The sequence below is a fragment of the Lagopus muta genome, chromosome 7 (assembly GCF_023343835.1).
Source record: "Lagopus muta isolate bLagMut1 chromosome 7, bLagMut1 primary, whole genome shotgun sequence".
Lineage (NCBI taxonomy): Eukaryota > Metazoa > Chordata > Aves > Galliformes > Phasianidae > Lagopus > Lagopus muta.
Genome location: NC_064439.1, coordinates 21,802,308 through 21,829,987, shown reverse-complemented (window position 1 = coordinate 21,829,987; position 27,680 = coordinate 21,802,308). Strand labels below are relative to the sequence as shown.

At 37.4% G+C, this 27,680-nt stretch overlaps 1 protein-coding gene across 7 annotated transcripts in view; it reads right to left on the bottom strand.

The window, feature by feature from the left end:
- The window catches only part of CDK14 (cyclin dependent kinase 14), a 307,407-nt gene that overhangs the window by 204,331 nt on the left and 75,396 nt on the right, over positions 1–27,680 (bottom strand). For all 7 annotated transcript variants that reach the window (XM_048950388.1, XM_048950391.1, XM_048950389.1 and 4 more), the window contains 2 exons: positions 21,663–21,757; positions 9,186–9,265 (listed from right to left, as the gene is read on the bottom strand). In XM_048950388.1, coding sequence (XP_048806345.1) covers positions 9,186–9,265; positions 21,663–21,757 — 175 coding nt within the window. The remainder of the gene's footprint in view (positions 1–9,185; positions 9,266–21,662; positions 21,758–27,680) is intronic.

Below are 27,680 nucleotides of genomic sequence, written 5' to 3'. Positions count from 1 at the left end.
CTTTATTTCAACTATATATTTCAATCGTCCTCAATGATAAATCTCCCACACGAGCAACAACTGGAGAATACAACTAAGACATTTGCAATACAGTCTTCAGCATAAGGGAAAACAGGAGTGCGGAAAAAGACCAATGTTATCTCCCTAAGGGCCTGACCCAGACATCTGAGCCTACAGCATTTAGCAGAAGCTAGACCTAGACACAAAAGCTAAGGAGAAAACTACGGCTAACTGGTTCAGATGCTGAACTGCCATCTTAGAATCACCAAGGTTGGAAAAGACCTACAAGATCATCCAATCCAACCATCCACCTATCACTAATAGTTCTCACTAAACCATGTCCCTCAACACAATGTCTAAACATTCCTTGCACACCTCCAGGGTCGGTGACTCAACCAGCTCCCTGGGCAGCCCATTCAGTGCCTGACCATCCTTTCAGAAAAGTAGTATTTCCTAACAGCTGAACCTTCTCCAGCACAACTTGAGGCCGTTCCCTCTAGTCCTATTATTAGTTGCATGAGAAAAGTATAAAATATCTTGCTCAGATATTTTTGAAATTCAGGACATGGCAGTGATAGAAAACACATACAAAGATCTTGACAAAGACGAACAGCTTCATGTAGATTTGAAGTCACCATTTTAGTCACAAGGCTAAACAGTATAGTTGCTGGGGTTGTTCCTTTCATAAAAGGGAGACATATCAAAGAACAAAACAATCTGAAGAATTGGCTAGGTTTAAGAGACACCAGATGATATCATGCTTTTGCTTACTATGGATGGTATTGGTATTTGGAAGGTGTGCCCCTCAAAGGTCTCTAATCAATTCAAGCAGAAATGCCAGAACTTACTATAACCTTCACTTAGATTAACAACCAATTAGTATTTCTGTCCCCAGTCAAAGCATACCAAGGGATATACAGTCACAGAGAAAAAGTTGATGTTACTCTGAGCAAGATTAACTTGAGCTCTCCATTTTATGGCTGTAGTATAGCTGTAAAAAGAGATTAAATTTGCATATAGAATAAAAAGACATGCTCACCCACTTCCACTTAAGCAATAAAGCCATGAGGGCTGCACAAGGTTTCTGTAAGATGTATAGTTAGTTATGTGCTATAGTTTTGTATGAAGAAAAGATTGCACTCCTCTTATTATCTTCCTATATTTTTTATTTGCCACTTTTTCCTACCCTTCCTGTCATAAAAGTACAGCACAGCAGAGAACAGTTCTAAATCATGCCTTAAAATGGCAAGAAAACAGACTTTATGAGCAGAAGAAACTTTTTGGAGCAGAATGTCCCATCTGGGCCAAGATGGAGCTCAGGTGAGGTATAAGCAGAGTTAGGCAGAGGAATCAATGGCTTCCCTGAATGAATGGATTTTGAAGCTCCTAGTGCTGGAATTAGCACAACATCCCTTACCCACCACTTTCCATGTGAATACTGACAATTTCTGCAACAAAAATAGGGCAGAGCCTGAAAGGTCTGCCATCAAACTAAATGTAACAGCCATGAAGAAAGGACTCTGAATGGTGAGATGGTAACATAAATAAAAATAATAACAATAATAATTCCCTAAAGTGCCACCACATTCTTTTGTCTTTATCTGTGCCCAAGAAAGAAAGGCAGAAGGTCACATCTTCACTTCAAAAGTGCTAAATGAAGAACCAATAAACCAATAAAGCTGTGTTCAGCTTCAGCAGCCTACAGCAAAAATATGGGGAGGGGGCAAACAACTCTGTGAAACATATTTAGCTTTATGAAGCTGCCTAATTTGGAACTTTCATTTACAACTGTTAGAAAAGCATGACACTTTTCCCACATGATATGAGTTCATATAGGAGTTTAAAATTTATATCATGATTCCTAAATGGAAACGTCATCATTTATATTGCATTTATGTAATGCCAACTCTCCAGAAAGGTCTAGACTAGACTAACATACTAGAGGGTAAAAGAGGGGGGGGGAATAAAAGGTTATGTTCAGTCTATGAATAGCAAGGAACAAAGAAAGAAATAGGACAGACTTATTCAATTTCTACCCCTTCTGAGCACTGTACATAGACAGAAGCCTTCGTTCAATACACCAAAAAGGAGAGAGAACAACACAGTTTGCATGCACTGAAATGTTAAAAAAAAGTAAAATGTAAAAAAAAAGAAAAGTAACATCGAGGTGGAAGCTTCAGCTGCCCTGAAGCCGTACAGAGCAAAGGATCCAACATGTTTCTCTGAGGCCTAAACAAATCAAACAAACTCAAATGTGGAAGAAAGCACAAATCAAGCATGGTCAAAAATTTGACCTAACTAAATAAGAGTCTGTTGTAAAAACTAACAAAAAATTGGAGATTACTTTTCTATTATTAATGTTCAGTAGAAAAGAACATACACTTCTCTACGTCACTGAAAAAGTATATAGGTACCATCCAAAAGTCTTGGGAATTTAAAAACTCCTGTTTTGTGATAAAGACTACAGGAGAACCCTTTTTGTAGGTTTCAAAACCCAGCTCACCCTTATATGGGAATCTCTCATAGGAAGCCCCTAGAATTCTGTGATTCTGTAATCTTGTGCTCCTCTGTTATCTCAAGGCAGCATACACCTCATGTAACGCTGTAGGATGGCCACAGCAGACAGAGATCAGAGAGAAAACATTTTTGGAGTTTCTTTACCTCTGAATACTTCTTGACCTTAAATATTCAGTAATACATTGTCCCAGAGGCTCTTGGCTTGTGCGCTTTATTTTTAACAACACTGAGAAACAAAGCTGTTATGAGTACAAACTGCACTGGCTTTACAGCTAATTGAGCTGTAGCTATTTAGCCTGCAGAAGACTGCAGCTTTGCCAGCTCTATAGGCAACAAAAAAGTACCCAAATCTACAGCCAAGCTCCTGTTTATTTTTTACTTCAGAGCTCTGAATCAATCCAGCTTCTAGGGAGAGAGAACTTAGCCTCCGCCTCTAAAAACAAAGAGGCCAAAATTCTATCATAACTCATATGATGTGAATGCTTAGAATAGCTACATCCCCACACTCTTAAACATAATTTCTTAAAGTTCCCTGAGGCTTGCTGAGCCAAACACAGATGAAGCTTTAAGGCATTTCAGTTATGGAAATTGAAATTTCTTGACTGGACTTCATGAAGGAAATGCAAAAGTCCTCCAAACTCCTATCACTCACAATAAACCAGTTGTCAAGCTTCCTTAATAAAAATAATTTAAAAGTAAAAAACTACTGCATAAAAGGTAGAATAGATTTGACATGTGGTTTCTTTCTTTGTTTGTTGGTATAAGGATGATTAACTTTAGGAAAAAAAAAAAAAAAAAAGTAACTTAGTCTTTACTGAGATACAATGAATGGACTCCAGTTCTTATTTCCATGTTTATCTCCTAGCAGTGGATTGACCAACAACTCCAGAAATACGCAGATATTGTTTCTCTGTGCCCTTGTCCAACAGGATACAACTTCATGTAACAAATAGGAAGTCTATCACCCCGAGTCATCTGGCTAGTGCCATGATGTCATTGGTTGACTTTAATTTGTAAAGATTATCATGCTACATATCAGTTCAGAATCACAGAACTGGGATACAAGCGATACAAGTACAATAATTCATCTGCTTTTTTCAGATAATATTTCAGTATGAGATCACAAGTGTGTCTACTGAGTAAAAATATAACCTTCTGTGGCACTTCCTTAGAGGGTACAAGTACAGATGTACTACTTTTGGATATATATAAAAGCATAAACGTTTTACATGACTTGCAGTATTTTTACTACAAAGCAGTATTTTCTATTGTGCTCTTATGAGGAATTTTTTGCAATAAATCTCACAGTCACATTGGCCAAGAAGCCTCTCCCAATGAACAGCTGATTTTGTAATATTCACTTGGCAGTTACTATGCATCAGTTTTAAGAGGACTTATCCCTTTCGCACAACCAAATTCGGATCGAGAAGCCTCAGAAAAGCTCCAAACTTTGGGAAGTCTGTCCAGACTGGGACAATGAAGGGGGACTCAGATTTCCTCACTGAACACCCTTCAGGTATTCCTTTTTTCATTGAGGAGGATGCTATTGCGAAGCCCTTTCTAAGGGGTGAGAGTCTATTGGACTTGTGTTAAGAATGATAATTGTACAGGGAGGAAGCAAGATTTCACAAACAGCATACAAAAATGTACATTTATATTATTTCCAAAGAAGAAATTCAAACTACGTGTTTTCCATTTCAAAATTGTAGTGTGCCTGCTGGTGGAATTTTTCACAATTCCCAGACAGGTTTATCGTGTAAGGAAGAGGTAAGAAGGTGTAGCATGGAAGGGAAGCCAGAAAAAGGAAGACGGAGGTAAGGATGAAGGAGGCCTGAAACTCTGATGTTGGTTTGTGACCAGGAATTAAGCCTCTCTTCACATTAGTTCTATACCAGCAATCAAATACATTGAGCTTCTCCCTACAAGTTCAGTATACACAGTGAACTTTTCTCTAATTTAAATTTTTTAAGAAAATTGTTAAGCAAATCTTGTGTTCTTTGTCTAACACAAGACAAGTGGCTATTCTCAAGGCAATTACACGTTATTTTTCACATCAGTGTGAAAAAGCAACAGCTTTTTTCCACTGGATCATATGAAAAACTATTATCTGGACAACTGTCAAACCAAAGGCACGGAGACACTCTCTCACAGCAACACTTTTGAATGTAAAATACAAGTACACTTCACTAGCAAGATGTAAAAAAAATAATAATAAATAAGAGAAATAAACTAAAAGTTGCTTAATTGTGACCTTTAGATGGCAAAGCATCAAATTACCTTCAAAGCGTACCTGGTTTAGATGATGCTTCAAAATATGATTTAGGCCTATCTAAAATAAAACATACCTATATAATAAAACAATAGAATAAAGTTTTAATAATAATAGTAAATCACATTAAGAAGAATAAAGAAGCATCAATATTTCCACAGGAGGAAGCTGGAAACCAAATACAAAACAGTATTCATGATTAGGATAGGAAAAACATTTTATTGCCCAAGTAAATGCACAAGCAATGTCATAGTAGTAAAAACCAGGGTGTGCTTATCTACATATGTACCTAAAAAGTGGAATCTCTGTCCTGCAGGCTAAAAGGAATATTATTACTCTGAAACCAAAGACAATAACTATGGAATAGTAAGTCAAGTTGCTTTCAGATTTATAACCTATCATGGAGTTCAGTATTTAGCCCAGATGAAAGTATGATATTACAGGAAATTAAGAGAATGAAATATGTGAGATAAAGTTTAGGTCATTGAACTTTTCTGCTGGCTGCAGTGGATTTAATCATACTGACTCTGCTGCTGAGGCGTCTCTAAAAAACCAATAATGAGGGTTGCAGTGAAAGAATAAAACACAACTACACAACACAGAGAACCAATCACTGGCTAATCTGTATTCTACTGAATTTAGTTCATGTGAGAAAATAGTGTGCAGATGACTGCCAGACTCCATACTGTCTCAGCTATCAAAGTCGCAGCACATTTTGGATAGAATGATAATCTGCTGTTGTACAAACAGGATGGAAACCTGCACCACATTCTGGTTAGGTTAATTCAGTCGTATACATACATACAATCATTGCTTTTTCTTTCAAGTTTCAGGCTCTTCAGAAGTAGATTCTATTGTCCTAGACTGACTGGGTTAAATTCAGAGCACAACATCCTGCAAACTACACCCCACTAAATGAAAGCCTAAGTGGATGCAACTGACTTGGGCAAACTGAAAGATTCTTAGCAAAGTCCACCTCTGAATTTTGTTCTACAAATTCAGGGAAAGAGCCAAGCAGTGCTGACAAACAAGCCCCGTTTACCTACTTTCATTCAGCTTTGATATTTATTATTTTGCAGAAGACAGAAAACCACAGCTACTGTGAAAGCAGAAATACTTCACTGAAGCTCTAGGTAAATCTCATCTGGGCAGGTTGAAAAATCATGATTTTTCTCACCCTGCTTCTGGTAAGTTGGTATTTTTTAGATGTTTGATTGTTCACTATTTCTTCTTCTTTTCTTTTCTTTTTTTTTTTTTTTTTTTTTGTTTGTTTGTTTGTTTCAGATAAGTTAGTGTTTATTTCTGCAGTCACATAATCCATATATAAGCTCTACATCATATTATTCCTCTTAATCTTTTCTCCTCCTACTTTTGGTTTCCGTTCAGCTTCATTCTGTATCTGTCACAAGAGTAACAATATGCTTTCCTGTGCACAGACATCTACAAAACTCCCTCAGCATGGCCACTATTGAAGATTTCAGTTTATAGCTTCCCCCAGTTAACATTACACAGCATTCCAGTAGGAACACAATGCAGGTATGCTATTTTCTCTCACCGTTTTACAAAAAGACACATTCTACACCACTTTAAACAATCAGCATACAGTAGTTTCAATTTACAAACAAACTTCTGCCTGAATTTGCCTTACACTGACAGAAAATTAGGGAATAAGCATTAAATCACCACAGTGTAGACCCTGATGTGAGGGGTGTGGTTCCATAGGCATCACAGCCAAAGTCCCAGACCTGCAGTTTCACTGTCCCTTGCTTCTGCCCTCGTGCATTCAGCTCTGTCTGCAGGTGCCCTGAGCCAGCCTGGGGCCAGACTGGCCAAATATCTCAGGTTACTGAGGCTGATATCCTGTGCTCAAAAAACCCACCTTAAGGTTGTGCTACATTTTGCATTTTAAAGGCAGCTCTTCTACAAAGGAGGGAAAACCGTGGGTGGCCAATATAGAAAGGAATTTCTGTAGTCCTTGTGCTACGCTTTGTTTAAATCATAACTATTGAATGATCTGACACACTTATTCATATTGATCTACATTTTTTTTCTGGGAGTTGCCTGTTCCTGCAGCTGTGCCATGATAACGAGGTGTGTAGAGGGCTACGAGCACAGCGTTCAGTGTTTGAAACGCTGACTTCAAGGTGTACCAGCCTGCCTTTCAAATATGTTTACTATTCTTCAGTCTTTTAGTTGATACAGTACTGATTTAATAAGAGAATGTAGTACATACAAGCCTTCTTATGCCTGCTTAGTGACACTTTAAAGGCTTTTTAATGAGAGCTTGGTCTGGATGAAAGATGAAATGTTATAACTGTAAAAAACAGAATAATGTGGGTTTTTTTTCTTTTGTAGATAGTTTGTTGTATGAGCTCAGTATAAATAAATATTCTTGGGAGCAACAGTAGAGATTTTACACTTGAATTTTTTTTTTAATTATAGAATCTCATTGCATGAAAAAAATGTTCATGCTATCATTGAAGGAGATTTTATTTTAGCTCTTCCTAGAGCACTGTGGTTATGGTTCGTTAAAATTCTTATACTTAGTATTAATAAAACAAAGCTCTTGTCTAACAAAGCTCTTAAGGTTATTAATTCATGTATATTTTCTTAAGCATGTGATGTGCCACTGATTTTGATAGGGCTATACTCATGTCTTGTATTTCTAAACACTAATCTAGGCTGGGACTAGAGCCAAAGATTACTAGGCTAATGAAAGTGTTTTTATTTTTTTTTTTTTTTCCTTTTGTAGACTTTTGGATAGGCTAGGTCAAAATCAGGTTAAGAGTGGATTTATTGTTTGATTTTCTTTGCATGCATAGAAGTGACCTTGTTTCCTGGGTAGCTGAACTTCATTCACATTTGTGGAAATTATTAGAAGAAATAAAGTCCAACCAGTATTGTGTAGAAGGCAGACAACCCAGACATAAGATGGAAAGGGGAAAAATCTATTCCTGGATAAACTCTTGCTTTTGTTTTCTTTGTTTTGATTTTGTCACCCCAAAAATGTTAGGGTTAGAAAGGTAAGGAGCAGTACATTACAAGTGTAGCTTTAGGAAGGTAATTTCCACAGTGGTGTGCCAGTCTTGGATTATTTGACAGCAATGCTACAGCTGTGGGCTTGTTACAACTGAAGGAAGCTATTGCTATCCCCTTAGCAGCATCTAATCCACCTTGAGCATGCTCACCAACATAGCTGGGAAATTAAAAGGAAATGGAAGTATAAGCTCTTATAGTGTATTGATTAGTGTAAGTGATTAGTGTAAGACTGAAAAAAAAAAGTAAGAATGAGAGACTGTTGAGCAGATTTTTCTTGAGCTGTATTGGCTGACTAAGGGGCCTTGTCCCTTAATTTAGTCTGGGACAATTAGAAAAGGGCAAATAACACTGAAGATGAGTCCAAATTCTAATTTCAGTTATCTGTGTAGTAGTGCTGTCCTAATTTAAAAAAAAAAAAAAAGTGCATGTATGGTAACATGAGCCAGAGCTATCGTAGTCGTAGATATGTCTCTTTCAGATGTTGTAGTACATCTCTTTCCAAAGTCTTTCATACTGGTATGCTGCTGGAATGATGCTGATAGTCAACACAATTTTAAATGACACCTCAAAAGTTGCAAGTCTCCATCTCTCCAGCTCTGGACTAATTTCATGAGTCTGAGTCAGCAGTGTGATGGTAATTTGTTTGTTATTTCTCTACCAAAGCTCATATTTCGTGCCATCCAACAGAGGAGGCTCAACAATTTTTCCAGAGGAGCTGAAGAACGCCCAGCTCAAATCACACAGCTGTCAGCTAGGAGCATGAGGCTGACAAGAAGAATGAAGGGAGCAGAGCAGAAAGCATGACAGACCTCTCAGAGTGAGCAGGAGAGGAGTTATTCCCAAGCCCCAAAGGTCAGAGCCCACAGGGAAGGGAAAACAAACAAAAGCTATCCTGAACCACACACAGCTTTTATGATACTTTTACTTTTTGTGACCTGATCTTCTGATTGCCTTTACTAATAAGTGCTTTCTTCTTTTCATGCTGCATGTACATGAGAAATTACATCCACCTTCATTTTAACCTGCTGCCCTCTAGACAAGAAACACCATTTATATGGCTTCTTCATGTTCCAGAGAGATTTCTCACACCCACCTTAAACACTGCTGTGCTGTTAAGTACTCATTGGTATAGTAAATCTAATGCAAGCCATAGCAGAGGCAGAACTGCATTATTTAACAAGAGCTCCCACACTACAGGCTTTGTTTTTGAAGCAGCAAAGTTTCTTCCCACAAAGAACACAATCATATTTGAATTCCCAAGCTATTCACTATAGCACTGCACTGCACTAAGAAGTGCAACAAAATTACAAAAAACAAACAAACAAAAAAACCCAACACGTATAATCGTTCCCACGCATACCTTCCCTAATAGCTGTAAATGGGGTTCCTTCTTCTTCTTGTAACCTTATCACCTTCAGGGCCACCAGCTTTCCATTAACCCTAAAAGGGAAAGAAATTTTAAAAAGATTAAAGCAGAAATAGTATTTCTCATAAGAGAACTTATTTCCCATCATGTACTTATTCAATTTCTTCTTGTCAATACCAGTGATTCATTTATAGCAATGTAAGAAACGCTTCATAGCTTCCATAATGTCAACTTTACATTTTCATACTCATAAGCAATCCAAGAAATGATCTCAGTGTTCTGTGAGTCAGCCTGTTTCCTTTCTATTGCAGCACTAAACCAAAGCTTTGTTAAGAAGTAGCACATTGAAAAACATGCTTCTATCCGTTATTTGATCAAAATGTTCAAGCAAAAAGGCATACAATTCCCATCAATCCTTCAACGAGCAGAAAATCCATATTTGTATTGATTGCTTTCTTTCTACTGCATCACACCTATAATTACTACCCTCCAAAAGCCATGGAAGTTTGAGATGGGAAATATTTTTAGGTCATTCTGGTCATTTCCCTTCAGGGCAGGATTGTTCCTGAAGTACTTTCTTGAATACATGGCCCAGGCTAATTTTAATTTAATGATTCACTTTTATAACATTAAAAATATTTGGTGCTCAAAGGCACCAACAGAAACCACTTTATTTTCCAATCTATTTGGTTGGTTTCACTTCTAGAACTCAAAATTTCACTACACAAAAACCCCATTTAAGCCTTAAAAAAATCCAGTGGGTTCTCTTCATGCAAATTAAATATCACAAAAACGGAATGAAAACTAAAGATTAATATCAATTCCTCAAGAACAAGCTCATACTTCTGAACCTTTAACAGACTCCTGTGGTATGAGAAGAAACGGTAAGGGTAGGTTATCCAAATGTGCCAAATAAAAATTACTATTTCCTTTTCTCTCTGTAAAAGCAAAATTAACCTTTATAGCCACAAAGCCCAAGGAAGGTTTGGAGATTTCACACTCCTGTAGACATAGATGCATTTCCCTATTGCACTGGGCTCCAGAAGATGTATGCATTTTTCTAAGCAAGATGACACAGACACCTACCAAATCTGAATTTCTCTTCCTTAGGCTTTTAATTTATGCACTCATGTAGCTTCTGTAAGGCCACAGTATTATTTCTTCTGCTTAACTTTTACTATTGCCAGATTTTCATTACACCTACACAGCGCATCTCACAATGACACTGAGCAACTTAAGAAACCCTGGTTATCAAAAGATGGCTTACTCATCACCTCCAACTGTTCTCACTTGAGACGAGCACCAGCTCCAGTCCCAAGACACTAATCATTGTTGAAAGATAATCAGCAGCTTAGCCCCACTGCATTATCTGGATTTAGCCTCATGATTACCAAAATCTTGCCCCAAGAAATGCTGTACAGGATGCACAGACAGGAAAATAAATCTTAATAAAAGCAGAAGTAGAAAGACTGATCACAGACATGTGGCTCATACCATGTGTAGTTTCCCGTTCCTCTGTCAATACAGCAGCCCACCCACCACATATATATAAGATAGACACCTGGATAACTTGATTATTTTACAGTAAATGAAGTAACACTGCAGGAGGAATTTGAATAAGAAAGCTCATTCTTCTGATCAAGAACAGGATGAATGCTCTACTCAAAGAATACAATGTAAAGGATATGCAAAAAGCAGATCACCAAGGTACTAAGGAATGTGGATTTGGACTCTTGCCAGAGTGACCAAAAATTAGCACCTAACATACAGATTATGCTTTTTGTAAACCAAAGTTCTGCATTTCACTGACTCATTAGCAGTAATAACACAAACAGCAGTAGTATGGACTTGCTTTGATGGATTCACAATTACACAGTGCTCTCAAACACAGTAGGTGGGCTGTGCTACTCAGTTATTACTGCCACTTTGTCATTGGTACCTATCATCATCTTGACAGACATCACAGCAACTCTTAACACTACTAAAATTACAGAGCTAATCTTAAACAGTATTTCTCTGGGATTGCTTACTCCATTTTATTGTTGCTTGTATCCTAAATATCCACCTATAACTTCTCAAAAGCAGCCTCATTGGCCTCATTTACTCCTCAGTCATTAGAACTTTTTTCTTCAGCTCATTTTTCTATATACAGGACAATTTTTAAGTGTACATCTGGAGGTATGAGAATTGATGAAGTATCATCAATTAAAAGAGATAGGTGAGTATGTTTAGCTGCATCCTTTAGCTGCTCTTCCACTGATGCAACCTCAGGCTGCAGTTAGACGATACCGCAGTGATGAGCTAACAGCTACCTCGGGGTACAGCTCTGCTCCTGCTAAATCCCTGCTGCTGTCTTGTATCAGCTCTCGTTCTTGCCAGACCCTACAGCAAAACACTTACTGAGCTTAAATAGGAAAAGATTGGAGACTGGCCCTTCCAAAAATTTAAATCATATTTTCTGAAAAAAAGATGAAAGCATATTTCATATTTTGAAAAGAAAAATAAACCAACCCCAACACTAGAAAAGGTACGAGAAGAAGTGGGACCACCCCTTTGAGAAGCAGCTCACCATGAGTTCAAGTCAGTTGCACCATTAAATGTTGTGGTGACTCGCCAGGATAATGTGGCAATTTCTTTAGAAACATTGCAAAAAGAAAAAAAAAAAAAACTAACAACCAGACATGGAGAAACCTACCCTGTAACCCACCAGCACTGGCTTTGGAGACTTAAGCAGTGATCAGGTTAGCAGAAGTCCCCCCTCGACATTATTTCACATTTGTCTTACACAACTCACAAAGTATGCTCGCTGTTTTTATTACTTTTATATACAACTAGGAAAACTGACAGGCAGAGAGCGTTTTAGAAGGTTGAAGCCAATGCTCTGTGCCTTTCAACACCTAGGATTCATTAAGCCACCTTCCTTGTTTGTTGCCCAAAGCAAAGTTTCACGGCATCTCACAGTACACTTCATATGGTCGAGGATTTTTCATTCTCTTAACTGTCCCATTAATTTCTACTAAGAATAATAATGATTAAAAAATTCCTATTTTCTAATATGCAAGCTTTCCACTTTCCTAAACTAAGAGTTCTTTCTCTTATCCAAAATCTTCAGGAAAAGGATAAAATTACTGAAGCCTCTCTAATGACTACACAGAGATTTTATTTTGTAATTCCAGGCAAATCACCAGCAGCTGCCGCTTAGTTTTCCAATTCATGAAAACTCAGCATTTTAAAGTTAGATAATAACTTCTAATACATTTCAGATTTTATATGCACTGCCGGCAAAAGAAAAAAGAGTCCAAATACTTTTATTTGGCAAATGGTAAAAATTTGTATATTATATTAAAAAAGAAAAAAGAGCCAGATGTTTTAATCTGTCTTTCAGCTTTTCATAAATCAGCTCATATTGGTGTTGCCAAACTAAATACATTGATATAAATGACTATTTTTGAAAAAGTATAGATTATAAATGATTCAGTGCTTTAATGCATCATTAAGAACATATAGTAGTGTTTTCAATATAAAGAATACGAGCGAACTAATGACTTAATGGCCTTTACTGGAGGTAACACTGGGGGTGCTGATAATGTTGCAAAGAGAACAAAAGAATACCATAGCACTATTTTCACAAGTTCTTCAGTTACATTTAGATGCAATAAATGTTCTAAGCATCACATATTCAAGATTCAAATAACATAAAATCTGCTGCCCTGGCTTCAATCTGCTTATCTATTAGAGGGTTGTACTGCTGGCTGGAGGTGAGGCTTAGCTCACAACTCTAGCATATGCTAAGCCTAGGAACACTCCAGCAAAGTAAAATCATTCATCAGCATTGCTGTGATAATCATGATTTTGATACTTACTTCAAGAAATTGACTTTTAAGAAGAAATGTAATATCAAAAACACATCTAAAACCCAAACCAGGCCATGGTGGCCTAATGAAACCTCTGCCAGAAGTTTCCTATGACAGAAACCTGTCAGAAGCCAAGTCCCTCTGCATTTACTCACCTCAGATTACTTCACAAAAGAGTAACTAATTCCTAATTTTTCATGATTCTTTTAACCACTACCACAAAATACAGTAAACATAGATTATATTTCTCTAAATATGAAGGACTTATACTTGGAATTCACAAAAAGCATTTATAGTCCTTCTAGAGCCCTACTGTGTAATAAGAGAGGAAATAACATGGCTCATCACTTTCTTCATCTTTTAACCTCCATCCTAAGAGAAAAACTTTACTTTAAAAGGAACTGGTGGTTTAAAGGCATTTCACATTGCTAATGCTTATTAGGGCGTTTTTAAAAAAAATAATCAAAGAGTTCCAAGAGACGTGACACATTTAAATTATTAACAAGTAGTGTCACTGGAAGCTGCAGATCTAGCTCTTCACAAGACTCAAATTAACCTCATAGAAGAAACACTGCAGCCCTCACTTGAGTGGGAACCAGAGAGCAGCAGCACAGTATTTACCCCAGGTCCCTCTAGCTCCCAACCTACATATTCACCTTAAGGCAGCTGCTCACCTCACTTGTTTTCTCTACCTTCCTTCACTCAGAGCGGGTGAGGCACTGGCACTGCTGCCCAGAGAGCAGTGGGTGCCCTATTCCTGACAGCACTCAGGGTTGGATGGGCCCTGGGCAGCCTGAGCTGCTGGGGGGCGGCCCTGTCCATGGCAGGGTGGGACTGAATGGACTTTCAGGTCCCTTCCTACCCAAGCCATTCTATGGCTCTATGATCCCAATCGTACATATACATAACAGCGTCATTCCTAGCAGTTGTATTCAATATAATTATGTTCTGTTCTGATTTTTCTGCCAGATTCTCCTCTGCAGTCCTGGGAAATACGATGAATTTTCTTCCCTCGTTCCCACAGCTGTCTCCACAGATGATACTTTGTCACCTTTGCAAACTACTTTGAAGGTTGAAGCACAGCATACAGAGCATAATGCAGTCTTCAATATATACAAATACAGAAAACAGCCTCACAGTGTTTCTTTTAAACACGAATTCACTCATTAAGTGTTTTAATATAGTCAACAATTCATCTTCCAGTTAAAATCTTCAAGCCTGCATGATTTTAAAATGCTTTCTGAAAGAAAAATTATTTAATAACCTCCTTTGGTACTTAGACCATGTTCATATTTTTTCCACCATTTGGCATTTTAGTTCAGCATCAAGTTGTTATTAGTCTTGCATCAAGTTCAACTTCTAGTTATACTTTTTATGAAAGATTAATAATACTAGCAATGTTTATAAACCATCTACTTACATGCTTTATGACATGTTGACTTTCAAATTTATAGTGAAGAGCAGCCTACAAAATATTCAAAACATATCAGCTAAAAATAGAAACTGAAGGAGAAAAAGGAAAAATAAACAAAAGAAAACAAATCAGGCTGCTCTATAAAGTAACTATGAAGTGTATTTTCCTAATTCATGGATATATATTCCTTTTCCAGCCATCTGGTACCCCTCGGATAAAAGCAGTCTCATTTGAAGGTGAACACCGATTTTGAACAGTTTGCAAGAAAAGAAACAGTTCAGAAAGTGTAAGTCACTAAGGCAACAGAAACCATAACAATTCTGAAATATTCCATCTAAAGAAATTGGCCAAAAGATTTATCTGTGAACTGGTCTGCTGCACATAAAGCGTACCAGGGAGCATCTGAATATAATACTTCATGCTGGCATGGATTAAAGCTAAGGGAATGGCTAAAGAGCAGAAGTGTGACAAACAAAATAACGTCAAGTTCTTCGGGCTATCTGAAGCCTACAGCACTTGCAGTAGATTGTACATAAAACAAAAGGAAAGGCAATAGAAGAGTCGTGGAGGTTTCAAGAGAAATAAATTAAATACTGCAGTTTAAAAGAAAAATAAAGTGGGAATAGCAATTAGCCCTGTCAGGCATTCTCTGTAAAGGATGTACATCAAAACATAAAAATGAAAATCCCTAGGTGATTTTTTTTTCTTGTGAGCAGCCATCCACAAACATTTATATGAAATACTTCAGTCAGCCATTTTTCATAAAGCATTCTACAATACTTCATGCCAACAACAAACACAGGTGGTTTCCACTGATCATTCTACTATTCCCTGTTGCCACAAGAATAATATTGCATAGGAACCACAGCTGGTGCAGGGCATGGGCACTGCCTTTCTGAGCAATATTTCTCTATAAGATCTGTGTTTTATACCTCTAATTTCTTATTGATTTTTGTGTGAATGGAAAAAAAGTACTGCCTTTGAAGGATATGAATGTAAAATGCTCTGCATAGAAAAAAAAAAAAAAAAAAAAAGCCTTTCACCTTTTGGTGCACTCTGGAATCACCCCGGTTTCAATCCAATTTCAAACAAAAATTGCAGCAGCACCTCAGCAGAAGAACATCCCACAGCCTCCGTGGGCTTTGGGTGACAGCACCAGCTGGGACAGGACACCACTCTGCACCCCACCAGAACATTTCTCATGTTAAAAGTTAGAAGAGTAGGGGAAAACAACTGAATTTAGGGCAAGCATTTTACATGGGATACACTGTGTGAAACTATGCAATTCTGTGGAAAATTTTAGGCAAAATTGTATAAATTGATCTCTCTGTTACGAGTTCTGCATATTATTGCAGTACTTTGTGCACAGCTCAGTGAAAACTTGTACACTAAAAATCATATGGAGAAGCAAGAAATAGGTCGAGATCACAGCAGGGAAACTGGCAGATATACCATTGGCTTGCTTCTCAGAACACAGCTCCATGCTGTGCAAGAAGCAGTCACAGATCACATCACTTTAACTGAAGTAATCTGCTTTAATTCTTTGCCTATAGCTTAAAGGGCAATTAAACACTGTGGGAGAAGAGGATGGAAACCATGCCAGCACATAATATTGCCAAAAGCACAGGGTTTTTCCTTAGGGGCAGTAAGCGGAGTTCCCAGGGTAAGTACAGGATGCCTTCACACTGCTCTGCAAGGGGTTCCCATTAAGTGCATCTCCTTCCTGCTGTCCCTGGCTTCATCACTAGACTCTCAGGGCTCACGTCAACATTTATTTGGCACAGATCAAGCAAGGCTCCATTGCTTTAAATTCAGGTACAGTTATAGCAATGCTTAAGAGGGAAGAAGGACAAGGTCTAGCAAGAAGATGTGTGTGTCCATAAAGACAGACAGCATTTCTTCAGTTCTACTGCAAACAGAAATGATACAATAATTCCAAAGGAACCTATTTCTCTAATTTATTTCCTGCAAACTACTTACAAATATAGTAATATTTTCTAAAGCTGCCCCCAAAAGTACATGGAGATGAAGAGTTAAGCCACAATACTCATATTATATTAATTTCTGTTAATCTGTCTCAACAATAACTTGAAACCATGGAAAACAATCCTAAAAAAAAAAAAAAAAAGGGAGACTGTGAGTGAAAGACTGTCCATCACTTGCCTCTCAAACCAACTTCAGTAGGATTAAATTTACTTTAATTCAAAGTTATTACAAGAGATGACATGTTCACAGCATTAGTAAAAAATACAAATCCAGTTTAACTTGCAACATTTTTTAGAGTGTAACTAGCAAAATACTAGGTCTATTTCTTCAGAATTTTACTAGAAATACAAGCAGCAAGGTGATCTGAATTTCAATACAGACAGTAAGAATCCTTTTGGGGTTTTACGCAACCAAGTAAAGTAATAAATTAACCTGGGAGAAAGTGGAAAATGAATATGTCAAAAATAAGCTTTATTATGTGTGTCTGAAGTTCAACATGTAAATTCAAATAGATTTGCCCATTGATGCAACCACTGTCAGTGAAGAAACAAATGTTTGCATGGCTATTTCTGCAATAAACAGAAAAGCCCAGTCTGTGAGAGCAGTGCTTCAGTTTCCTCAGTCACTCAGTTCTGTTCATTCTGCTGCTTCCCCACACTCCAGGGAACCACTTTTATCTGACTACAAAAAGAAAAATCCATCATCCGTTAAGAGGAATTAGCCTGCTTCATTTCACATTCCTGGGATGCTATCACAGACTCTCACATAGACGGAAAAATCATGTTTAATAGGGAGACAAGGGCTTGGTACTTCCGATCCTGCCCCATTTCCAAAATGCAAGGCTTCTCATGAAGGCAAGTTACTGCACACATTCCTTCAAAAAAGGAATGGTTGATTCTACGTCTTCGTAGGCAGCTATTTGTCTATTCATCTTTTCAAGCAGTAAATTAGAAGCATGAGATTTTTATTCTGTCATTATGATCAGTGGGGTATAATCTAAAAGGCTGAAGGATTCCTCATTAAAAGAAATCACAGGCAGATATTTAGAAGAAAAAAAAAGAAAGAAACATAATTCTCAAGATTTTACCAAACAACTCTACAAAAGAAGACTACTTTTAAAATGACTTTCTGCTATATGGCATTTCTCGAAATTTCTGTTGAGTTGAACAGATCCAAGGAGGGCTTGGTATGGACTCTGCATTCCCAATGGATCATGGATTCAAATTTACTACAATATTCAAATTTCAGAAATCCTTAAGTTCTAAATGATAACATTATTACAGTGTCCGAATCACAGCATGGCTGAAGTTGGAAGATATCTCTGGGTCCATGTGGCCCAGCCCCTGCTCCAACAGGACACCCTGAGCAAGGTGCTCAGGCTCACACCGAGGTGGCTTCTGAATTTGTCTGAGGAAGAGATCCCACTCTGGGTACCACTGTGGCACTGCACAGTCCAGAAGTTCTTCCTGATGTTTAGGGGGAATCTCCTGTGTTCCAATTTGTGCCCATTGCCTCTTGTCTTGGCACTGGGCACTGAACAGAGCCTATCTCCATCTTTACTGCATACTCCTTTCAGGCATTTATAGACATTAATGAGATCTCCTTGAGCCTCATCTTCCCCATGGTAACCAATCTCAGCTCTCTAGGTCTTTTCTCATAAGAGAGGTGCTCCAAACACTTTAACATCTTTGTGGCCCTTCTCTGGACTCTCTCCAGTAGTTCTGTATGTTTCTTCTTCTAGTGAACCAATAGACTGTTAAGGAATATTTTGGGTTGAACAGAAGAGGCGAGCCACCTCCCTTTGCCTGCAGGCAACACTCCTCCTAATGCAGCCAAGGGTACCATGAGTAAAAATGAGTAAAAACATTGCTGAAGTCTTAGAAGTATCAAAACTATCAAGCAGTGTCAATTTTCATGTCAAGAGTGTTCAGCAAAGGATGTGTTTGGAAACGTAAGAATCATTGCATTCAAAAATTATTTTACAAAATAATTATCATGCTGGTTATCTGCTCCGCCTTTGCCTGTTCATTAGGTGCTGCAGGCAAAGGAATGATGACAAATACAAATATCTTTCTGGAAAAATTTAAAATCCCTTGGTAGAATCTGAAACCAAAGTTCTGGAACTTAGTACGCAATAGTATATTTATAGTAATAGGACAATATGCTGTCCTTTCTTCAGGCAGCTGATGACTGCACTTGAACTTTGGTAATGCAAACCATCAAGAACTACCTCATGCAGAGTACCAATGATCAGCAGTAACACAAGCCGGTTCTGGGAGACATTCTCAGTGATTTGCATGAGTGTATCAAATACAGAAACATGATATGTAGATGAGAAAGCTAGCAGTCATTTTTATAATGGGTAAAAAATTGATTTTGAAATGAAACAGATTTTCTTTCTCTCCTGCCTCAGTTCATTGTAATGTAAACAGAGGTTTTTATTCCAGAGATCCTAGAAGGCCATAAACTGAAAAATCTTTTCATTTAATGGAATAAATTTGAATTACGAGTTGCACATATTTCTATGCAACTATATTGACTAACCTATAAAACACAAATTTACTCTGATCATGGATCATTATGAAACATTTTCAAGTCAAATATAAACAAAAATAGAAAGCGGATTTGGAAAACTCAAATTTATAGCATAGTACACTTTATTAAGCTGGTAATAAGAACATGAAAGAGCTCACAATGGAAAATGGGATTCATTCACAAGAAGTGAAATGAATCACATCGCTATTAACAAATATTGAGATGATCAAAACTGTCCAAGTAGTTAGATGAAAAATAGCGTCGACACCAGAGACAAGTAAATACGTAATAAGACTGATAAAAATATGAACTGTTTGCACTCTTCCAGATGTATTTTGGCCAATTTGTTCTCAAAATACTTGCTAGATGTTACTATAAAGCAAACTTTGATATCTATCCACAGCTTTCCAAATGTTAGTAAGACAGGCTCTACACGCAGCACTTTATGTGGTGACAAAATTTATTTAAGAAGAAAATATACCATTAAATTCTCAATACGATATTGTCCTTCGGTTTGTAGATGTCTTATACAGCTAATAAACTTTCCCTTGATTTCTATTACCTTGATGTCTATGTACCTCATGAAATTTATTTTTAAGACAAAAGAAAACAAAGGAAAACCCACAACTTGATGCATGTGTCTGGTGATAAATACTAAGCACAAGAATTTTGAATACATCATTCTAAGCAGTTCTACCTTATCTTAAATTCTACAGTTTAAACTACAGTTAAGTACACATACCCAAAATATTTTGGCAAAATGACGAAGTCAAGCATTCGAGTTGGTTGAAAATCAGGGATTCTTAAACATTTCAATGAAAATACACTTTCCGTGCACATACTACCCACCTCTCCATATAAGCTCTGTGTCTGTGTGCTGCAGGGTTTAATTCTTCAGTAGTCAAAATCAGCCACATGCCAAAACAAAAAGAGGCCTCTTTTGACTTGTTTTGCCCATTTTCCTTTCCACTGAACAGACAGCCAGGGAACACAGTGATGCGTATCATAGCTTTACCTTATACCAGGTGATAGGAAAAAACTGTATCATTACAGGCAATGCTTTAAGCAGTCAGAGCCAATCAGCCAGAAAATAGCACTATAAGACTCTAATGGGACAGAAGGAGCCAGAGCTGTCCTGATCTTGTGCCCCTTCCCATTTGCTGATTCCTCAACTTCTCATGGGGACCAAAGTGGTAACAGAGCTTCAGTTCACATCTCTTTTTGAAAGAGCAGATAGGCCCTATAGTGTTTCCCCTATTCTTAAGGAATTGCCTGCTGCTGTTATGAAGTAATTCAACTGTTCCTTCTGGAAACAGAAGGCCTGGATTGGAGGTGCTGTGTAATATGGGAACTGTTCAGTTCTTAGAGAAAAAACTAAGGCAGCAAGTAAAGGAATATTGCCTCAGGATTAGGAGGAGACCAAGATATTTACTGCAAACCCATTCTTATCCAAACTCTAGTTACACACTTCTTCAAAACAAATTATAAAGCCTTAGCAAAAGATGTTACAAAGCAGCAGAATAAAGTTATGTATAATTATTATAATTCACATCACTTGTTTAGAGCTTGCTATTCAAAGTGGGGAATGCAGAACACCCAGTAATATCAATTCATTATTCAGCTACCATTAAAACCATTGAAGTGTTTCTCACAGATCTGCAGTCAGCTCCATTAAAACAAATGAAGTATTTCCAACCAATATATGTTTTATAACACACTCACAAATCACCACTGAATGAAATTGCTTCAGGGATATGCTTTGCTTTGCTTTTAACTTTTGGTCAATTCCAATGATTGACAAGACATCCAGTAACCCCATTTCCTCAGTTCAATCTTATTGAAAGGCAAAGCATATCAGGTAACTATCACCAGATACATGCTGTGATTTTGCAAAAGGATTTTAGTGATAAGGCACAAGCTGAAATCTATACGTTCTCTGCCAGCTATGTAGACCTCAATAAAAAGATTACTTCTGTATTACACCTGGAATTTATAGTGACATGTATCTGAACCCTTCACAATGCAAAACAACTGCATTTTCTTGAAGAAAGCTGTCACTGAAATACAACATGTGCATCAGCAGGGCAGGAGTGTAAATACTCCTTTTACATTTACAATCTGGAACATAGATTATTTGTAACAGCTCTTGGTATTTTATTCATGCTTTTTAGAAAGACAAACAAAAGATTAACGGATTCATGTAATAAATATAGTCAATATTGCTCTTAGGACATCGGAAAAAACTACTTGGTAGGATATCGTGCTTTTATCTATGGAAATTAAATATCATACTTTTCACTTGGTATGTATATTGAGAAAGTAGTGCAACAATAAAGTATAAAGAAAACATCACATTAACTACATGGAATCTCATCTTGTTTTGACATGAAGCGATGTTACCTCTGCTTTCTGCTGTTACCTCTGCTATTGCTTTCAGTAGAGAACACAAGAAATCAGTAGCCATCTACATTCATTCATGGGGTTCTCTAACAATTGCAGCAACACCAGTTACTACTTTCTGCTTATTTACTGAAATCAAGTGTCAAATATAATGATAATAATAATAATAATAATAATAATAATAATAATAATAATAATAGACACTTCATTACAATATAATAATAATAATAATAATAATAATAATAATAATAATAATAATGGAACAAAGAAACCATGACTTACTTGCTTTTCCCTTTGTATACTGTAGCATAGGACCCTTCCCCTAGTTTTTCCAGTTTTTCATATGAGTCTGCTTTTCCAAACTTGGGACTTGTAGGCTAAACAGGAGCAAAAAAAAGAAAAGACCTGTCAGCATCTACTGCAACAAAAAACTTTAACTGCTTTGATTCAGCCTTTAAAGATCAAATGCTTTTATGAAACCTCACACACCCGCACGTTTTTAGCACCCAGCAATAAAAAGTTAATAGCAGAACTAATAAAATGACAAAACAGGCTACTCCAGCAAACATCATGACATCAATAAACTCTCCAGATGGTAGTTGCCCATATTAACCATATATTTACATCTCCAGAACTATCAAAAGGATTTTGTTCTTAATCAAAGGGACACTTCAGTTTCTTTTTTCACATACATCACCTCATACAGTGAAAAGGCTCACTTGCAACTAAATCAGATTATCTTTGTTATCTTGCACAGCATATGATGAAGTCCCTGGAAAACATCTGAGTCTTTTGAAGTATACCCTGTTTCTCCAAGCATCCACATATTCCATTTTCTGGAGAAGAAGTGATTTTTGTCTCCTTGGACCAGAGGTACACAGCAAAAAACTGTTTTGCAACTGCCATCATCACTGACAGGTATTTTAGCCTGCAGTGGTCATATGTCCTGTATTTCAACCAACCGAAGGGCACAAATTCAGGGGGGATCAGCACTGATGCTCACATCAGATTCAGGGACTGTCTCCATAGCACTGTAGTCAAAACCCTACAACAGAAAGCAGCCAAGAAAATTGAGCATGTGGAGTGCTGAATTCAGCTGGGAGACTCCAAGCTGCTGTAGATAATATAGATTCACATTTGAGATCTTCTGTCTAATTTACAAGCAGTACTCAAGTTTCAGTTTTTTGGAAGGAGACAATCACTGTAGTGCAGAACACAGCTGTGCCTAAATTATTTTACAGCCTTGGTTGAAAGTTTTAAATCATCTGAGCCTAAAAAGCGCTCCCATTTAAACAGGCAAAAGCATCCCAGGTAGGACGACATGGGCCTCATACGTCTTCATTACACCTAATTAACCATGAACCAGGAAATACAAAAATTCTCTTTCCTTAGCTGCTCTAAATATTTCCCAAGCCATAATTCTGGCACTCTGGCACACATACACATTTTCTGGGACTACGATCCCAGATTTCTATTGAACTATATCAGGATAAATATATGTATGTATGTATGTTTGCAAAATTGTGCCTTGTCATCTCTCTTCAGTACACAGAACAATCTACTATTTCGCTATGCAAGTCCTAAATATGAATAACTGATGAAAATATGTCACAAGGGAACTCTCTGATCTTTTTCCTCTTGCATTACTGAGACCACACTTCACTACAGATAAGAGTGTAATATGGCTGGCTCCCAGATCAATGCTTAAAAAGGCATTCTGCTTGATTAGGAATTCAAGTTTTATTTTTTTTAATTGCAGCTGTATTACAGATGTCACTAATAGAGGTGACTAAAACATTCATTCAAGGAGCTTTCTCATTTAATTGTCTAATTATGGACTAATGTAACATTACAAAATAATAAAAGAAAAGTGTTGAGGTATTCAAGTGTCTCCTGTATAATAAAGTGATAGGAAATTATTTTTCCCATTGCAGACTGCAGTGAACACACAATGAGTAGCTTCGTTTGGAGTGCCAATGCTGCTCGAGTGAACAGTAAATAGTTCATTGCTAGTTTCCTCATATAGCAGGGAAAGAAAAGAACATGTTTTATACATGTGTTGCACATTCACTCTTATTTTCACACTGTGATTTACTTTAATTTTATACCTCTGGAAACCATAATGTAAAAGGCCATAACAACTTGTAACACCTTAAGATCTTGATAGGAAACAGGGTGCCTTTAATGCATTACCACTCAGTAAATCAACAGTAGTAATTACTCTTACAACCTCAGGCTCCTTTCTCCATATTCCAACTGCCAGCAGCACTGCCCTATGGTCATGTCTCCTGCCTCATTCTTCCCCTCAGAACTGCTGCATCTTCACCAAGAACAGATAAACAAATCAGAGCTCGCACTGGCAGGACCAGCTCACTCCTCTTTGATGAAAAGAGGAGCTGATTTTGACTGACGTGCCCGCACCAGGCAGCTCAGATTCCTCATCCTGTGCCTGCCCAATTAAGAGTAGACTAGAATCAAGCTGAAGTGCAACCTGCTAGCAACTTTTCATCCTACACTAGGTAAACCATTGTGGATCTCCTTGTCTCCTCCCATGACCACACTCCAGCAGTGAAGCTCAGCTCTCTGCTCCAGAACCATAGAATGGATTGGGTTGGAAGCGACCTTAAAAATCACGTAGCTCCAATTCCCTGTCATCACCAGATGAGGCTGCTCAGCGACCTATCCAAACCAGCCTTCAAGGCCTCCAGAAATGGGGCATCCAGTGCTTCTCTGGGCAGCAGTGTCAGTGCTTCACAACCCTCTGAGTAAAAATGTTCCCACTAACATCTAACCTAAATCTCCCCTTTTTAGTTTAAAACCATTCCTTCTTTGCATTCATTGTCACTCTTCCCTTAAGTACTGGAAGGCCATAATGAGGTGACCCCGGAGCCTTCTCATGGCCAGTCCAAACAAGCCCATCTCTCTCAGCCTGACTTCATAGGAGAGGTGCTCCAGTACTCTGATCATCTTTGTGGCCCTCCTCCAGACCACCTCAACAGCTTCAGGTAGGAGTACTGAGAGGGAAGTTCACAAACTCCAAACTCATACACTACCAGACCTTCATTATTTTTTCTTGCATTAGTAACTTGAAAAGACCTGGAATTCTTGAAGGGATCTGCTGTAGAAAAGTACTTCAGAGGATTTTAAAGAAATAAATTTAACAAACTGCAGTTGCTTAGATACTCTAAATTATACTATATTTCCATATTCAGCATCAAAACATGATGAAATTTTGAAGGAGTTTGCAAACTAATTTGCAAGCCATTCATTAATGAACCATCAAGACAGATCTCACATAGCACATGCAACCACTTTTGTTAAATTACCATTTAACAAAATTAACATTTATCCAACATTTTTTTTTTATAATGAAATCTCATACATTAATTCAAAGTACAATTACCATTGCTTGCATTTGCTTAGTTCAGACAATTCTTACCTATATGTCTGGATTAGAAAGCCAAGTCAAACTCACATGATTAAAAATATGAAATTTTCCAAAAACTATATTTGATTTCAAAAAGATATAAATAAAGTACTATGGAATTGATTGAATCTGAAATTCTGTGTAATTGCTAAACACTATAACAATTTCCAACTGGTTTATGATTGCACATTCTTTCCTATGAGTATTTTTCCAGATTCATAGCTTTGAATTTTATTATTCAGATTTTTCTATATTAGTTTAACTTTCTCAACCATTTTCATTTTTGTTAAAAAATACATCCTGTTACAGCAAGATAACAGTACAGATTTTGTAACAGTAATATTACAAATCCAACAAATTCACTTTTAAATATAATCGTCTGTTTGCTTTTTTAGGTTTTCAGCATTTCCTCCAGTAAAATATAGCAGAATAGATATTCATAGAGGTGTGTGCTTGTCGAGTCACAGGAGCCCCATATTCTGTTCAGGACACAGTTGACTGAAATATGCACAGTAAGCGAGACATATCCAGAGCACACTGGGCTTGCAGTGGTTGCATCAGCCACAGACACACCTCACAAGAAGTCTCCCTGCATTTTAGGAAACTACTGCAATCCTCCAATTTGACCCAGATAAGATTTCTCAATGGAAAAGAGTATTAATTTTAGCTGAATGCACACAATTTGATAAATGTTTGTACAGAGCTCCTTCGTGAAGCTCAACTACTTCTGTCACTATTCAATTATTTTTTTTTTTTAATTTTTTTCTTATTCGTCCTTCCTTCCTTGCACTCCAGAGCACCTACAGAACACCTACCTATGTGAGCTCAGCACACGTTGTTTGTCTGAAAAACAGTTCTTTACTGCATGCATAAACTGTACAGGTACCTGTAGATAATTCAAGCTTCCAAAATTCTTCTATGAATTCTTTTATCATCATTCCTTTGATAAAAGCTAAAGACTGATCTTTTCTAGAGTTCATTGTCAGAATTTTGTACTTGCTAAAATAAATAAATAAACAAATGATAGACAAGTCACTGAAATGAGGGATCTTCCAAAGAATTCAGATGGGAAAGATAGACGAGATACAATGACAGAAGGAAGTCAAGGGGCTTGAGCCTTTGAAGAACTGCAAATAGAACCAGGTCTCTGTGGAGGCCAGCACAGATTGCAGCGGATCATGTTATTCCCCAGAGGACAGAAGCGCAGAGAGGTGCACTTTTTTCCCTTCAGAAACCACACTGTTTGCCTTTGTGCTTTGCTTTCCTTGAAAACAGTTGTCATTAATGTACTTTTCTTATTATTAGCCTACAGCTTTCCCAGTGCAGGGTTAGGCTCACAGCACCACGGATTGCTGGGAGAGGGCAATTTTGTTGGACGGGTTTCAACAACCAAGATTCTAGCTGATTTCTCTAGCTAATTAAATAAAGATCATAGTAACAGACATAGAAAGAGTATGCCAAAGTACTGAACACAGAAATGGAAGAAGCTATTTCAATCTGACTTGAGCATATTAAAAATAACAGAGAGAAAAAGAAACAAGAGGAAAGAGTCCTTTCTGACCAGGTCATTTCAAATAAGCATTACGTTGATACAGACTGTAAGAGGGATAACAGAGTTATTCCAAGCAGGATGAGTCCTCACACTACATTCTCACGTGAACATTGTTTCTCTCAGAAATTTCCAAAATCTTGGTAGTATAGAAAGCTTTAATGGAAAATTACATTGAAAATCACCTGACTGTTCTTACACAAGTTGTGTGGGTTATGTTCTCATGCATTTTTCATAACTATAAAACAGCTTGTGAATGTCACACTTAACTGTCACACTCCTGAGCTTAAGTTTTAAATAGATTTTCATTAAAAAAAAAATAAATAAAATCTGGGGGATATTAAACTTCAATATAAAGCCATCCTCAAGGGAAAACTGTTATGTTCACAGTTGCACCGTGAATTATTTTAAATCAAAACTAAATATCTTTTCTGTTGTATGACTCAAAAGAAATAAATTTATTGCTAGAATAACCTGAAAGTGAAAGGTAGGCCAAAAGGCCTGAGATTAAATTGCAAAAACTGAAGATTGCTTTTAAAACATTTCATATTTTCTCTTCTTTGACGCAGTGGTAAAAGCACTCTATAAAACCTTACGCACATTTCACAATAAGGGGATCTCTTAGTCTTATCATCTCACTATGATCCCACTGTTTCAGTTTTAAACCTTTAAAGCTGGACAGCCGTCTAGAGCTACGATCAAATACAAACTGAGCACCCCTAGGAGCTCTCCTCCCACTGCCTGATCTGTGCCCTGCATCTTCCCACCCACATGACATGCAGCTGTAAATGAGCAACCTGAGCTACCACAGAGCTCTCCAGGAGGGCTGGGTGCCATTTATAAAGATGTTTGCTTGTTCCCCAGGCCATTAAAGCACAGGAGCTGGACCAACTGCAACATTTTATTTGCTTTATCAGTTAAAGTGTATCCCCCAGGTTAAGATTTTTAGAGCTTCCCTCTTGCCTGAGAAGAAAAATCCACACTCTACACTGAACTCTGAATGTATCCTACCTCAATGAAAAATATTATCCAAGGAGGATGCAGCTATCCTTGTTTTGCTTCCTAAAAATGGAGACAGTTCCACCTACCTGAACAGGAACACAGGTGAGAACAGCACATGAAGTCTTTAGGCAGAAAAAACAACCCTTTCTTTTTAGACAAAATTCTAAATTTAGCTTCTGTTTTCAAGTTAGGCTTTTTATGCAGCTGATTTGCAATGAGTTGGTAGGATCAGTTCATATTTTTTATTTGCATTTCTTTGGAGGAAAGTTGCAACTGGTCTGAAAATCAACGGAAGTTACAAAAACTGAGGAGAGACTGCTCT